The sequence below is a fragment of the Ranitomeya variabilis genome, chromosome 4 (assembly GCF_051348905.1).
Source record: "Ranitomeya variabilis isolate aRanVar5 chromosome 4, aRanVar5.hap1, whole genome shotgun sequence".
NCBI classification, from domain to species: domain Eukaryota; kingdom Metazoa; phylum Chordata; class Amphibia; order Anura; family Dendrobatidae; genus Ranitomeya; species Ranitomeya variabilis.
In genome coordinates, this window is record NC_135235.1 from 458,635,627 (window position 1) to 458,651,263 (window position 15,637).

Here is a 15,637-nt window from a genome sequence, read left to right on the forward strand (position 1 = left end):
CACGCCTGATATCACATTCACACAAAGCGCTTGACATCTGCCACCATATACACAGTCAGACAGAAAAATGCAGTTACAGTATGTGTTAAGAGTCGGTCTTATTTTTACTTTATGATTTATATTATAAATAGGTTTTTTACATAAAAATTCTGAATCAAATAAACAAAAAGCTATATGTACCCAAGCTTAGCATCTCCACTATTTTTGTATCTTGTTTTCATGGATTTTTGGTGGCTATATTTTGGGCAAGCAACAATATAAAGTATGTCGGGAGCACAACAATTGTATAAATATAACCACTAGGGTGCTACACAATGCATGGGAAATGCAATACTGAACAAGAAAAGGAAAGACACTACATAAATGTGTGCACACCTATATATCAAATATATCAAAACTTTTATTATATATATAATAAAAGTTTTGATATATTCGATATATAGGTGTGCACACATTTATGTAGTGTCTTTCCTTTTCTTGTTCAATATTTTGGGCAAGGTCTGCAATTTTGGGAATTGTGTGGCCTATGGTCTGAAATTTTGAGAAAAATCTGCTCTGATATATGACATGTTGATACTCAAATGTAATACAATTGCAATCAAAATTATGCAACTCTCTTAGCAATGTAGGTATTACTAGGAAAAGTTACAAACGGTCATGCTGCTGCAGTGCAGTATAGCGCAACCTCCACCAGAGGCAGCTTGAGAGGGAAGTGAGATTGCACACAGAGCAGCAGCACAGACACCACCAAGTGGTGAGAGAGTGGTCAGACAAGCCGTCAGAACTGTCAGAAGCAGAAGTACCAATAGTAGCAGCAGTATACGTGGTCAGGAGCAAGCCAGGGGGTTCAGCAATGGTCAGAAGCAGATTAGACAAAGACAGAAGGCAGAAGTGAGTCCGAATACGAGCCAAGTTAAAAACCAGAGAATCAAACCAACAAACAGGGAAACACTAGGAAAAGGGCAGACAGGGAGTCAACAGACATGGGGAAAGTCAGGGATCACAGCAGGACATATCAAGAGCTACCAGAGTCAGGTTCACACGCCAAATGCAGAACTATAGCTGAAACGCCAGCAGGATGCATCGGAGCTAAATAGCAAACCTGATTCCAGAATGAGGCAGAGCAAAGTTAACCCTTGAAATGATCCTCCCAGAAAAAGGGCAGACAGGATTAAACACTGGAACCGATCATGACACAAACGTTCTGCTGTTTACAATAAACAAATCAAAGAACAAATGAAATAGCTCAATTCAACTAATATAAAAAGTGGCTTCTCCAAATCCAGCATAAAATGTCACTTCAACTGACTATTGCAGTCTTAGAATTTTTCAACCCCCTTCATTGCAAGTGTCTATGTTACTTAGCAGAGCCTTTTTTGCTGAAGCAAATATGAAACAGAGCCAGATGCCAGCTTCTGGCAGTGTTTCTGAGGAATCTTAGTCGATTCTTAATGTACAAGGACTCCATTTCACCACTATTCTTGGGTTGTTAAGAGAATGATCCAAAAAGTTAAGAGAAGAAATCATTGCTTTGGAAATATAAGAAAAAAGATACAAAAATATAGCAAAGGCATTGAATTTTCCGCGAGATATAGTTGGAAGATACTTTGCAAGTTCAAAGGAACAGTGGAAAGAAAGAGGAAAACTGAAGCAAGTAAATATTAACCCTGAAATAACTGCAAAAGACCTGTAACAAGATTTGGTGGCAGCAAGCACTAAGGTTTCAGTTTTCCCAGTAATGCGCATAATAAATGCTGAATGTCTACCTATTTGATATCCACCTCTACTGATCAAAAAAGCACAGGAAAAAGTGTGCTCCGGTATGCTCAAAACCATATAAATAATGCACAGAAGTTTTTGGATTCTCTTCAGTGGACCAATAAATCAAAACAAATTTTCTGGGGCCTATGTATCAGCAATATGTCTGGAAGATGAAGAATGAAGCATACACTGAACAGAACGTATTAAAAGTGAAGCATAGAGGTGGCTGTGATGTGCTCGGGTGCTTTGCTTCTTTGAAACCTGCAGTGTGTAGAGGCCAAGATGAATTTAATCAAGTTTCAGAAAATCTTAGAAGAAAATGTCGTGCCTTATGTGAAGAGGCTGAAGCTCGGGCATCTTTGAACCTTTCAAAAGGACAATGGTCACAAGCACATCTCAAAGTCCACCAATTCTTGGTTTCAGGAGAAGTCCTGGAAGATTTTGTAGTAGCCGTCACAGTCACTTGACTTTAAACCATTAGAAAATCTTTGGTGAGATTGTAAGAAAGTGACTGCAGCATGCAAGCCCAGAAATATCAGTGAACTGGAGGCCATTGCCCATGAGGAATAGTCTAAGATTCCTCAGGAGTGCTGGACAAGGCTGGTGTCTGGCTATGAAGCCACTCTAGTGAGTACTAAAGTTGCTTGTCATGAAGGTGTTAAATAATTCTGAGACTGCAGTAGTCAGTAAGTGTCATTTTGTGTTGAATTTGGAGAAACCACTTGTTATATTTCTTGTGTTGAGCTATGTACATTGCTAATGTTTGGGTAATTGCGAAAAGTAGAAAGTTTGTAAACTTTGTTTTAAAACCTAATTTGCTGGAGGGTGAATATTTTTTATTGCAATTGTGGGTTGAGGGCACGTCCTTAACAAATGGGTGGGACATGAGTCCTACCTTTACTTTCTACTCATCCTTTCAGAATCCCCATATGTCCTTTCTAAGTTGGCGGGTATACGTAAACAAAATGATTGATTACAGCATTATGTAGTGCTGTTGCATATTTCTCTTTTTTTGCTCTAAACAGAAATAATGTTAGTAATAAAAAAGATGAAAGTCCATACTAGCTTATTACCTTACTCCACCCAACATCTGGATATCAACATCTTGGACACTAGACTGGCAGTCAAGCAGGTATATGGATGGCACACCTGGATCGATTCGTCGAATCCCCATCATGATGTTGACAGATAACCCAATTAAGGTCAGTACACATGATCCACTATCATTGCTGAAATTAAAATATAATTATCATTATTTTTCTCTTTCATTTTTGAAATGTAGGGGACAATTTCCAGCCAGTGATGTGCTTACATTAGCCAGCTGTCTAGTTTCCAGTTAGAGTTGATTATAGCTTTGCCATTTTCCATTAATACATGCATTCCAGTCTCAGGGATCCACCGTGAAGAAATAGTTCCATGATGAAACTTTACCATTTCTATCCTAGAACACAATGAAGCAAGAGGGTTAACTGGTTGAAATTGATAATGGATCTCATAGGAGATGGCTTTTATTGAAGATCTCAAGAGGCAGATATGGGTGGAAGGCTCCTCACCTTACAAGCCTTCCATGAGGAGTATCTGTATAATGCATCCACAGTAATGCTATTCATTATACATATATTAATATATCCAAACTGTTTACTCACTGTGTGAACTCATAACTCATATCTTCAGATGCTATGTTTTCTCTTCCGACCATATCTGGTAGCTTGTATACAGTGTTATTTGAAATCATTTCACTCACTAGATATTCCACTCCTGCCAAGTAAAACAGAAAAATGTTACCTTTTTTTAAAGAAAAATTTAGTCTTGTACATGAGCTCCTTTCAAAAAATGTGTAAGCACTGGGCACAGAAAATACTGTAGAACATTGGATGTGATATGCTAATGACCCTCGGCTCCAGCTCTGCTACAAGTGTGAGCCGTGTGTCAGCGATCTGTGCTCTGATCCTCTCGCCAATTCGCAGCACAGCTGTGGAGCAGACAGAGGAATTAAAGGGAATCTGTCACCCCAAAATTCGCCTATAACCTAAGGCCACCACCATCAGGGGCTTATCTACTGCATTCTGTAATGCTGCAGATAAGCCCATGATGTCACCTGAAAGACAAGAAAAACAGGTTATATTATTCTCACCCAGGGGCGATCCCGGTGCCATCCGGTCCGATGGACGTCGCAGGTCCGCGTCCAGCACCTCCCATCTTCATACAATGATGTCCTCTTCTTTGCTTCCTGCCACAGCTCAGGCGCAGGCGTACTGATTTGCCCTGTTGAGGGCAGAGCAAAGTACTGCAGTGCGCAGGCACTAGGTCTCTCTGACCTTTCCTGCCTCCTGTGCACTGCAGTACTTTGCTGTGCCCTCAACAGGGCAGATAAAGTATGCCTGCGTAGGAGCCGCAGCAGGAAGCAAAGAAGAGGACTTCATCATATGAAGATGGGAGGCGCTGGACCCGGACCGCAACCCCCATCAGACCCGACCGCACCAGGACCATCCCTGGGTGAGCATAATATAACCTGTTTTTCATATCTTTCAGGTGACATCGGGAGCTTATCTACAGCATTACAGAATGCTGTAGATAAGCCCCTGATGCCGGTGGCCTTAGGCTACTTTCACACTAGCGTCGTACACTGCACGTCGCTATGCGTCGTTTTGTAGAAAAAACGCATTCCTGCAAAATTGCTTGCAGGATGCGTTTTTTCTACATAAACTTGCATTAGACTTGCATTGCCACACGTTGCAACTGTCGTGCGATGGTTGCGTCGTGTTGCGTCAGACCGTCGCCACCAAAAAACGTTGCATGTAACGTGTGGGGAACTCCGCCCCCGCCTCCCCACACCTCACAATGGGGCAGCGGATGCGTTGAAAAACAGCATCCGCTGCCCCCGTTGTGCGGCGCTTTCACTGCTTGCGTCGGTACGTCGCAACGACGCAATTCGTCGTGCGTCGTACGACGCTAGTGTGAAAGTAGCCTTAGCTTATAGGCGAATTTTGGGGTGACAGATTCCCTTTAATTTCTCCATCTCCTCTGCTGCTGGCATTGGCAGGAATCAACATTGCATATCACCAATGTTTGACACAGACCCATAATTTGTATGCTGCAATTGTTTTCATGCAATCGGCATGTGAAAATAATCACAGATGTGAGCTACCCCATAGAGTAACACTGGGCCAAGTACAATCCGATTTTTTTATCATATTGCACTCATCCGATTTATTCGCTCTTGTGAGCGAGCCCTCACATTCTATATTTGGGATTGGCGGCATCATGTGGCCCTCATAAATTAGAAGTGCAAAGCTAAGGCCGGCGTCACACTAGCGAGTTTTACGGACGTATGAGCGCAGAAAATACGTCCAGAAAATACGCATTGCACACAGCCCAATGATTCTCTATGGGGCAGCTCCTATCTGCCTTATATTACGCATCCGTAATATACGGTATGTTACGGGCGTAGAAAATCGCAGCACGCTGCATTTGTCAGCGTATTGCACAAAAAATACGCCAATGAAAGTCTATGGGGCGAGAAAATTTAGGATTACACACGGACCATGCGTGTGACTTGCAAGAAATACGGACTGGTGTTCTATAGAAAAGCCGGCAATTCAGTGCGGTGTACAGTAAAATCACACTGACAGAATAGAATAGAATAGAATAGAATAGAATAGGTAGAATAAATGTGTACCATAGAATAGGTATATATATATATATATATATATATATATATATATATATATATATATATATATATACACTCACTGGCCACTTTATTGGGTACACCTGTCCAACTTCTTGTTAACACTTAATTTCTAATCAGCCAATCACATGGCGGCAACTCAGTGCATTTAGGCATGTAGACATGGTCAAGACAATCTCCTGCAGTTCAAACCGAGCATCAGTATGGGGAAGAAAGGTGATTTGAGTGCCTTTGAACGTGGCATGGTTGTTGGTGCCAGAAGGGCTGGTCTGAGTATTTCAGAAACTGCTGATCTACTGGGATTTTCACGCACAACCATCTCTAGGGTTTACAGAGAATGGCCCGAAAAAGAAAAAAAATCCAGTGAGCGGCAGTTCTGTGGGCGGAAATGCCTTGTTGATGCCAGAGGTCAGAGGAGAATGGGCAGACTGGTTCGAGCTGATAGAAAGGCAACAGTGACTCAAATCGCCACCCGTTACAACCAAGGTAGGCCTAAGAGCATCTCTGAACGCACAGTGCGTCGAACTTTGAGGCAGATGGGCTACAGCAGCAGAAGACCACACCGGGTACCACTCCTTTCAGCTAAGAACAGGAAACTGAGGCTACAATTTGCACAAGCTCATCGAAATTGGACAGTAGAAGATTGGAAAAACGTTGCTTGGTCTGATGAGTCTCGATTTCTGCTGCGACATTCGGATGGTAGGGTCAGAATTTGGCGTAAACAACATGAAAGCATGGATCCATCCTGCCTTGTATGGAGCATCTTTGGGATGTGCAGCCGACAAATCTGCGGCAACTGTGTGATGCCATCATGTCAATATGGACCAAAATCTCTGAGGAATGCTTCCAGCACCTTGTTGAATCTATGCCACGAAGAATTGAGGCAGTTCTGAAGGCAAAAGGGGTCCAACCCGTTACTAGCATGGTGTACCTAATAAAGTGGCCGGTGAGTGTATATATATATATATATATATATATGTTTGTATATATATATATATATATATATATATATGTCAGTGAGACACACATATATATATATATATATATTTATATTTAATTCAGCGCTAGATAGCAGAAAAGCCGGTAATTCAGTTGCCGGCTTTTCCTATCTCCTTCACAAACCTGACAGCATATTAGACATGGTTTACATACAGTAAGCCATCTCATATCCCTTCTTTTATTACACATTCCTCTTTACTAATGTAAGAATTTTTTTTTGTCAAATTTGGGGTCTCTAGCTCTTAAATTAAAGGGTTAAATCCCGGAAAAAATTGGTGTTGGCTCCCGCGAAATGTTCTCCGCCAGAGTGGGAAAGCCAGTGACTGAGGGCAGATATTAATAGCCTAGAGAGGGACCATGGTTATTGCTCCCCCCTGGCTAAAAACATCTGCCCCCAGCCACCCCAGAAAAGGCACATCTGTAAGATGCGCCTATTCTGCCACTTAGCCTCTTTCTTCCCACTCCCCTGTAGCGGTGGGATATGGGGTAATGAAGGGTTAATGTCACCTTGCTATTGTAAGGTGACATTAAGCCAGGTTAATAATGGAGAGGCGTCAATTATGACACCTATCCATTATTAATCCAATAGTACAAAATGGTTAATAAAACTTACACACATTATTAAAAAGTATTTTAATGAAATGAAGACACGTTTTAATATTTTATTATACTTTTAATCCACCTGAAGACCCTTGTCACCTGAAATTAAGTTAAAAAAAACAAACAACAATGTTCCATACCTTCCGTCGTTACAGTCTTGTCCCACGCTGTAAATCCATCTGAAGGGGTTAAACCATTTTACACCCAGGAGCTCTGCTAATGCAGCTGTGCTCCTGACTGTAAAATTTGGTGAATGAATGGAATGCAGGGGAATGTACTGTAGTTACCTCGAGTCGTGGTGATGCGCCCTCTGCTGGATGAACTCATATGAATTTGAGCCTGGGAACTTTTCTGAATATTTTCCCATGCTTGAGTTCATATGAGTTCATCCAGCAGAGGGCGCAGCACCGCGACTCAATGTAACTACAGTACATTCCCCTGCATTCCATTCATTCACCAAGTTTTACAGTCAGGAGCACATCTGCATTAGCAGAGCTCCTGGGTGTAAAATGACTTAACCCCTTCAGATGGATTTACAGCGTGGGACAAGACTAATGACGGAAGGTATGGAATATTGTTGTTTGTTTGTTTTTTAACTTTATTTCAGGTGACAAGGGTCTTCAGGTGGATTAAGAGTATAATAAAATATTAAAACACCATGTGTCTTTATTTCATTAAAATACTTTTTAATAATGTGTGTGCTTTATTAACCATTTGGTACTATTGGATTAATAATGGATAGGTGTCATAATTGACGCCTCTCCATTATTAACCTGGCTTAATGTCACCTTACAATAGCAAGGTGACATTAACCCTTCATTACCCCATATCCCATTGCTACAGGGGAGTGGGAAGAGAGAGGCTAAGTGCCAGAATAGGCGCATCTTACAGATGTGCCTTTTCTGGGGTGGCTGGGGGCAGATGTTTTTAGCCAGGGGGGTCCTTTAACCATGGTCCCTCTCTAGGCTATTAATATCTGCCCTCAGTCACTGGCTTTCCCACTCTGGCGGAGAAAATTGCGCGGGAGCCCACGCCAATTTTTTCCAGGATTTAACTCTTTAATTTAATAGCTAGAGACCCCAAATTTGACACAAAGACACTTCTTACATTAGTAAAGAGGAATATGTAATAAAAAAAGGGATATGAGATGGTTTACTGTATGTAAACCATGTCTCATATCCTGTCAGGTTTGTGAAGGAGATAGGAAAAGCCGCAATTGAATTACCGGCTTTTCTGCTATCTAGCGCTGAATTAAATATAAATATATATATATCTCACTGATATATATATATATATATATATATATATATATATATACAGTATATATATATATATTTATATATGTATATATATAGACTGTATATATGTTTTTAAGAATATTTGAGCCGATGGATCCATGATATGTCCATTTTGCAAGCCTGCGAGAAAAAAAATCGCCGTATGGAAGCCATACGGATGCCATACGGATAACACACGGAAAAATTTGTGCGTAAAAAGTGCATCCTCGCATTGAATATGGAACAGTGTTTTGGGACAATTACTGCATATTACGGCAGTAAAAAACGGACCGTATTTACTTACGCCTAGTGTGACGCCGGCCTAAGGCAAAATATTACTGAATTTTTTAATCTCCGTTTCATGTAAATTGCACTGACATTTTGATGAAAACAAATTAAATACTCTTGGCAAAATGATCACCGACTGAAACCTAACCTAGTAACTTTTTCACTTAAAGCCTGTACCACAATTCAGGTACCTATTGGTTATGCGCGTTCCTTACCAGATGCTGGTCTCTGCTGAGACTACAGAATTGTTGTAAAGCCATTCAGCTTCACATTGTGAAGTGTGAAGATTTGATTAAGAATGTAGATAATCAATTTTCAGAAGATACTAAATTACGTACAAAGATGACAACAGAAGGGTGAATACGGATATTTTTTTCATGTTATAAGATTCAAATAAATACTATTCATTTTTATATATCAACGTAAAGAAGATCTTTCAACAGTTTTAACATGTTAAACTGGCCATATCATGGTATAGTAGTTACAGAGATGAATGAAATGTCATTTTTAAAAAAATTTCATTTCCGTAGCAAAGATATTAGATTATAAAGTGTATATTATAATTTTTGCTAAGATCAAGTGGGTGTTAGCAGGATTTTTTCTCCCTGCATGACAATGGCCAATAATTATTAGAAGGCATTATACAAGGAAAAAAAAATAGCACACCTCCAGAAAATGTAAGAATGACAAATAGGTCAACTCTCCTAATTGATCTTACTGCCCTAATGTACGGTTATTACAACCAGGAAGGGAAGTAGAGCAGAACTGTGTTACATTACAAAGGCCTCTGCATCTACAGCTCTCATTCCATGGCACTGTCAACTCCGTTTTACAACCCATTCCTCCATAATGACAGTGCTGTAGGATTAGAGCTGGTTTAATGACCTATTTAAAAGGCCCCATATGTGTTCTGTCTGACTGAAAAGATCAGCTATTTCTGGAAATCCTATAAATAATGGGGCAGTCCAATATTTATTCTGTTCTTGTTCTTCTGGATCACCTAGATCCCAAGACATCATTAAATTGTCCTATATACTGTGGATAGGATATAAATGTAACGTTAACATCTTTTTAAAAATAAATGTGTCTTCTATATCAGGTTAGGAAGTTCAAAAAGGAGAAACCTACACTATATTACATTGGTCATATAAACATATAAACTTATACAATTAATACAGGGCAATTGGAAGCTAACCTTTTAATGATTAGATAATCAAACCATAGAAATATATATATATATATATATATATATATATATATATATATATATATATATATATATACACTGCTCAAAAAAATAAAGGGTACACTAAAATCCCACATCCTAGATATCACTGAATGAAATATTCCAGTTGTAAATCTTTATTCATTACATAGTGGAATATGTTGAGAACAATAAAACCTAAAAATGATCAACGTAAATCACAACTAATATCCTAAGGAGGTCTGGAGTTGGAATGATGCTCAAAATCAAAGTGAAAAATGAAGTTACAGGCTGAGCCAACTTCAGTGGAAATGCCTCAAGACAAGGAAATGGTGCTCAGTAGTGTGTGTGGCCTCCACATGCCTGTATGAGATCCCTACAATGCCTGGGCATGCTCCTGATAAGGCGGTGCATTGTCTCCTGAGGGATCTCCTCCCAGACCTGGACTAAAGCATCCGCCAACTCCTGGTCAGTCTGTGGTGCAACGTGACATTGGTGGATGGTGCGAGACATGATGTCCCAGATGTGTTCAATGGGATTCTGGTCTGGGGAATGGGCGGGCCAGTCCATAGCTTCAATGCCTTCATCTTGCAGGAACTGCTGACACACTCCAGCCACATGAGGTCTGGCATTGTCCTGCATTAGGAGGAACCCAGGGCCAACCGCACCAGCATATGGTCTCACAAAGGGGTCTGAGGATCTCATCTCTGTACCTACTGGCAGTCAGGCTGCCTCTGGTGAGCACATGGAGGGCTGTGCGGCCCTGCAAAGAAATTCCACCCCACACTATTACTGACCCACTGCCAAACCGGTCATGCTGAAGGATGTTGCAGGCAGCAGATCATTCTCCACAGTGTCTCCAGACTGTGTCACGTCTGTCACATGTGCTCAGTGTGAACCTGCTTTCAACTGTGAAGAGCACAATGAGCCAGTGGCGAATTTGCTAAATCTGGTGTTCTGTGGCAAAATGCCAAGCATCCTGCATGGTGTTGGGCTGTGAGCACTACCCCCTTCTGTGGACGTCGGGCACTCAGACCATCCTCATGGAGTCGGTTTCTAACTGTTTGTGCAGACACATGCACATTGGTGGCCTGCTGGAGGTCATTTTGCAGGGCTCTGGCAGTGCTCCTCCTGTTCCTCCTTGCACAAAGGGTGAGGTAGCGGTCCTGCTGCTGGGTTGTTGCCCTCTTACGGCCCCAACCACATCTCCTGTTGTACTAGCCTGTCTCCTGGTAGCGCCTCCAGCCTCTGGACACTACGCTGACAGACACAGCAAACCTTCTTGCCACAGCTCACATTGATGTGTCAACCTGGTTGAGCTGCACTACCTGAGCCACTCGTGTGGGTTGTAGAGTCCGTCTCATGCTTCCACGAGTGTGAAAGCACAACCAACATTCAAATGTGACCAAACATCAGCCAGAAAGCATAGGTACTGAGATGTGGTCTGTGGTCCCCACCTACAGAACCACTCCTTTATTGAGTGTGTCTTGATGATTGCCAATAATTTCCATCTGTTGTCTTTTCCATTTGCACAACAGCATGTGAAATTGATTGTCAAACAGTGTTGCTTCCTAAGTGGACAGTTTGATTTACTTGGAGTTATATTCTGCTGTTTAAGTGTTCCCTTTATTTTTTTGAGCAGTGTATATATATATATATATATATATATATATATATATATATATATATATATATATATATATCCCAAATTATTAGAGTTAGTTAATATTAAGTAACTTATTACTAAGTACATCAATTTACTGATACCTTTTTGCAGGCCTTGTTCAGTAATTAGAATCTTGGCCCCAGGATTTTCTCCATAACAAATAGTGGACAGGGTTAATAGAAGGAAAGTGATACTTGGAACCCACATCATTGTTGTTCAATATCTGGCAAATGAAATGCAACACAAAATGATAGAACATGTAATACAAAAGATTAAATCAGCTTTTATTTTTCCTCCTCCATGATGATAAGGAAGATTGAAGGTGTCCACCTTCCACTGACTTCTATGATTCCAGATAAAACATAAATATAATTATATATATATATATATATATATATATATATATATATATATATATTTACAGGTTGTATTGCTAAGTGTCACAAACTATGTGGCATGAATACAGCAAAAATTCCATTGGCTTACTTTTATGTTCTATGACATTAATAATGTGCATCAATTTCTGAAGTTTGACCTAATAAGATATGTTCACATAGTCTTTTGATGAGCATGTTGGTGCAGATTCTGCTTCAAAATCTGTATGGAAAACAATACTGTGAATAAGCTCCCTATTGATCATGGCAAACATGGCATGAATCTAACACTTATCTCTCTTCTCTTCATACAGGTATATATTTCATTTATCTATTGCTTTCATCTCTTTTAAAGCCTGAACCCTCATTTCAATCTGGACAGCATGTATTAATGGTATATATATTTCATTATATTTCATTCATCCCATTTAAAGCCTTGACCCTAATTGCAAACTGTGCAGCAAGCATTAATAATAAATAATAATAATCTTTATTTATATAGCGCCAACATATTCCGCAGCGCTTTACAGTTAAACAGTTTCAAACACAACAGTCATAAGTAATGGCGTTAACAATAATATAATGATTAAAGCAAGATAAAACAACCCTGCTTACAAGAGAGCTTACAATCTACATTGAGGTGGGGGAGTAACAAAGTACAGGTGTGTATTCACAATGATGTATTTACATTGAAGGTCCAGCCATATACCATTAATGGTATATATTTCATTCAGCTTACTGAGTTTGTACCCTGATGCTGTCAGGTCAAAGAGTTCATGATCCTTGTTGGTCTGTAAGCTTGTTTATTTGTCTATCCATTTTATGGTCTCCTGCTGTTTTAAGTTAGTTGATTGACTGTTAAGGAGTTAAATTTGTGTTAAATCTAAGCACAAAGTCCCTATAAATCTGGTCATAGCCAAAGCGAAGCACTTGTGCAGATTTTATTGAAGTGCCATTTTTCTAAGTGCCAGAGCAGTTAAAAATGGCAGTTGGGCAGGAAACAGGTAAGACACAAACTTTTTTGCCAGTTATTTCAATTGCAAAAAGTATTCACGATATGTATTCATACCATTTATGTTCTGACAGCTGCAAATACTCACATCTACCGTCCTTCCAAAAACTCTGTACACTTTATCAATATCAACATTCATTTACTCCCACCATACAACACAAGAGACACTCTCACAAATGACTCAACCATCTGCTCACTCTTTCTATTCTCCTTTTCATAGTTGCAGGAGATATCTCTGTTGACCTTGGCCCTTCTTCTAATAAGAAAACTAACTCCTTCCCTGCACCACTCAGAAACCTTGGCAATCTCATTGATATTCCTTAAATGCCTTCTGTGTTTTTTAATTGTCCCTCGGGAATGCACGATCAGCGTATTACAAACTCTCCTACATCCATGACTTTTTCTTTTCAAATTACCTTAACCGTCTAGCTCTTACTGAAACCTGGATCCAGCAGGCGAACACCACAGCTGCTGCTGTTCTCCCTAGTATGGTGGCCTACATTTTTCTCATATCCGGAGACATGACAACAGATCAGGTGGAAGTGTTGGTCTGCTCCTTTCAACAGAATGTACTTTTCAGGTCATTCCCCCCAGAACTCTCCTTTATCTTCTGTTATGGTTTCCAATGGCAAGGAAACATCAGAAGCATAGAATAAACGGACAAGCTCTCGGGTGATGGAAACTAGAGCTGACCACGATGCTAAACCTACACACCACACTAGAAGTAGCCAGGGGGCATTCCTGCGTTGTCTCTAGATGCCGCGCGCCAGCCGGAGAACTAACTACCCCTGGTAGAAGAAAACACAGTCCTGGCTTGCCTCCAGAGAATGTCCCCACAGGAGATAGCAGCCCCCCACATATAATAACGGTGAGAGCAGATGAAAAGACACACGTAGTATGAAAGCAGATTTAGCACAGAGAGGCCCGCTAACTAAATAGCAGAAAGATACAACAGAGGACTTCGCGGTCAGCTGAAAAACCCTTCAAAACACCATCCTGAAATTACCTTAACTCATGTGACAACTCATGCCACTGGAGTGGTAATTTCAGCCCAACAAGAGCTTCCAGCTGCAGAGATTCACATAAGTGCAAACTGGACAAAACATACAAAAATAGACTTAAGGACTAAAGTGTCCAACTTAGCTGAGCAGAAAACTGGGAGCAGGAACATGCAACAGAATCACTCTGGATACATTGATGGCCAGCATTAGAATGACTGAGGAGCAAGGTTAAATAGGATACTCCCACATCCTGATAGGAACAGGTGAACTGAGAAGGCAAAGCTTGCAGGACACCAGTACCACAAGAGACCACCGGGGGAGCCCACGAACCGAATCACAACAGTACCCCCCCTTAAGGAGGGGGCACCGAACCCTCACAAGAACCACCAGGGCGATCTGGATGAGCCCTATGAAAGGCACCGACCAAATCAGAAGCATGAACATCAGAAGCTGTAACCCAAGAATTATCCTCTTGACCGTAGCCCTTCCATTTCACCAGATATTGAAGTCTCCGTCTGGAAACACGGGAGTCCAAGATTTTCTCCACCACGTACTCCAATTCACCCTCAACCAGCACAGGAGCAGGAGGCTCAACAGAAGGCACAAGTGGTACCTCATACCTCCGCAATAATGACCGATGGAAGACATTATGGATAGCAAAGGATGCTGGGAGGTCCAAACGAAAAGACACAGGGTTAAGAATTTCCAAAATCTTATAAGGACCGATGAACCGAGGCTTAAACTTAGGAGAAGAGACCCTCATAGGGACAAAACGGGAGGACAACCCCACCAAGTCCCCAACACGAAGACGAGGACCAACACGACGATGGCGATTAGCAAAACGTTGAGTCTTCTCCTGGGACAACTCCAAATTGTCCACCACCTGCCCCCAAATACGATGCAACCTATCCACCATGGTATCCACTCCAGGACAATCCGAAGACTCCACCTGACCAGATGAAAAACGAGGATGGAACCCTGAATTGCAAAAGAAAGGGGAGACCAAAGTGGCAGAACTGGCCCGATTATTAAGGGCAAACTCAGCCAACGGCAAAAAGGAGACCCAGTCATCCTGATCAGCAGACACGAAACACCTCAAATAAGTCTCCAAGGTCTGATTAGTACGTTCCGTCTGGCCATTTGTCTGGGGATGAAATGCAGACGAAAAAGACAAATCAATGCCCATCCTGGCACAAAACGCCCGCCAAAATCTGGACACAAACTGGGATCCCCTGTCGGAAACGATATTCTCCGGAATACCATGCAGCCGAACCACATTCTGAAAAAACAGGGGCACCAACTCAGATGAGGAAGGCAGCTTGGGCAAGGGCACCAAATGAACCATCTTAGAAAAGCGGTCACACACCACCCAAATGACGGACATCTTCTGAGAAACAGGGAGATCAGAAATAAAATCCATAGAGATGTGTGTCCAAGGCCTCTTAGGAACAGGCAAGGGCAACAACAACCCACTAGCCCGAGAACAACAAGGCTTGGCCCGAGCACAAACATCGCAAGACTGCACAAAAGTACGCACGTCCCGAGACAGGGAAGGCCACCAGAAGGACCTAGCCACCAAATCTCTGGTACCAAAAATTCCCGGATGACCTGCCAACGCAGAAGAATGAACCTCCGAGATGACTCTATTGGTCCACTCATCCGGCACAAACAATCTACCAGGCGGACAACGATCAGGCCGATCCGCCTGAAACTCTTGTAAAGCACGTCGCAGGTCTGGGAAGACAGCAGACAATATCACCCCAT

The 15,637-nt window shown here is 41.4% G+C and overlaps 1 protein-coding gene across 1 annotated transcript in view; it reads right to left on the minus strand.

Moving 5' to 3' along the window:
* Window positions 1–15,637, minus strand: part of LOC143765197 (BPI fold-containing family C protein-like) — a 60,185-nt gene that overhangs the window by 32,118 nt on the left and 12,430 nt on the right. Inside the window, exons 2-5 of the mRNA XM_077251633.1 lie at window positions 11,588–11,709; window positions 3,408–3,519; window positions 3,074–3,202; window positions 2,835–2,990 (exon numbers count right to left, since the gene is read on the minus strand). Coding sequence (XP_077107748.1) covers window positions 2,835–2,990; window positions 3,074–3,202; window positions 3,408–3,519; window positions 11,588–11,696 — 506 coding nt within the window. The 5' untranslated portion in view covers window positions 11,697–11,709. The remainder of the gene's footprint in view (window positions 1–2,834; window positions 2,991–3,073; window positions 3,203–3,407; window positions 3,520–11,587; window positions 11,710–15,637) is intronic.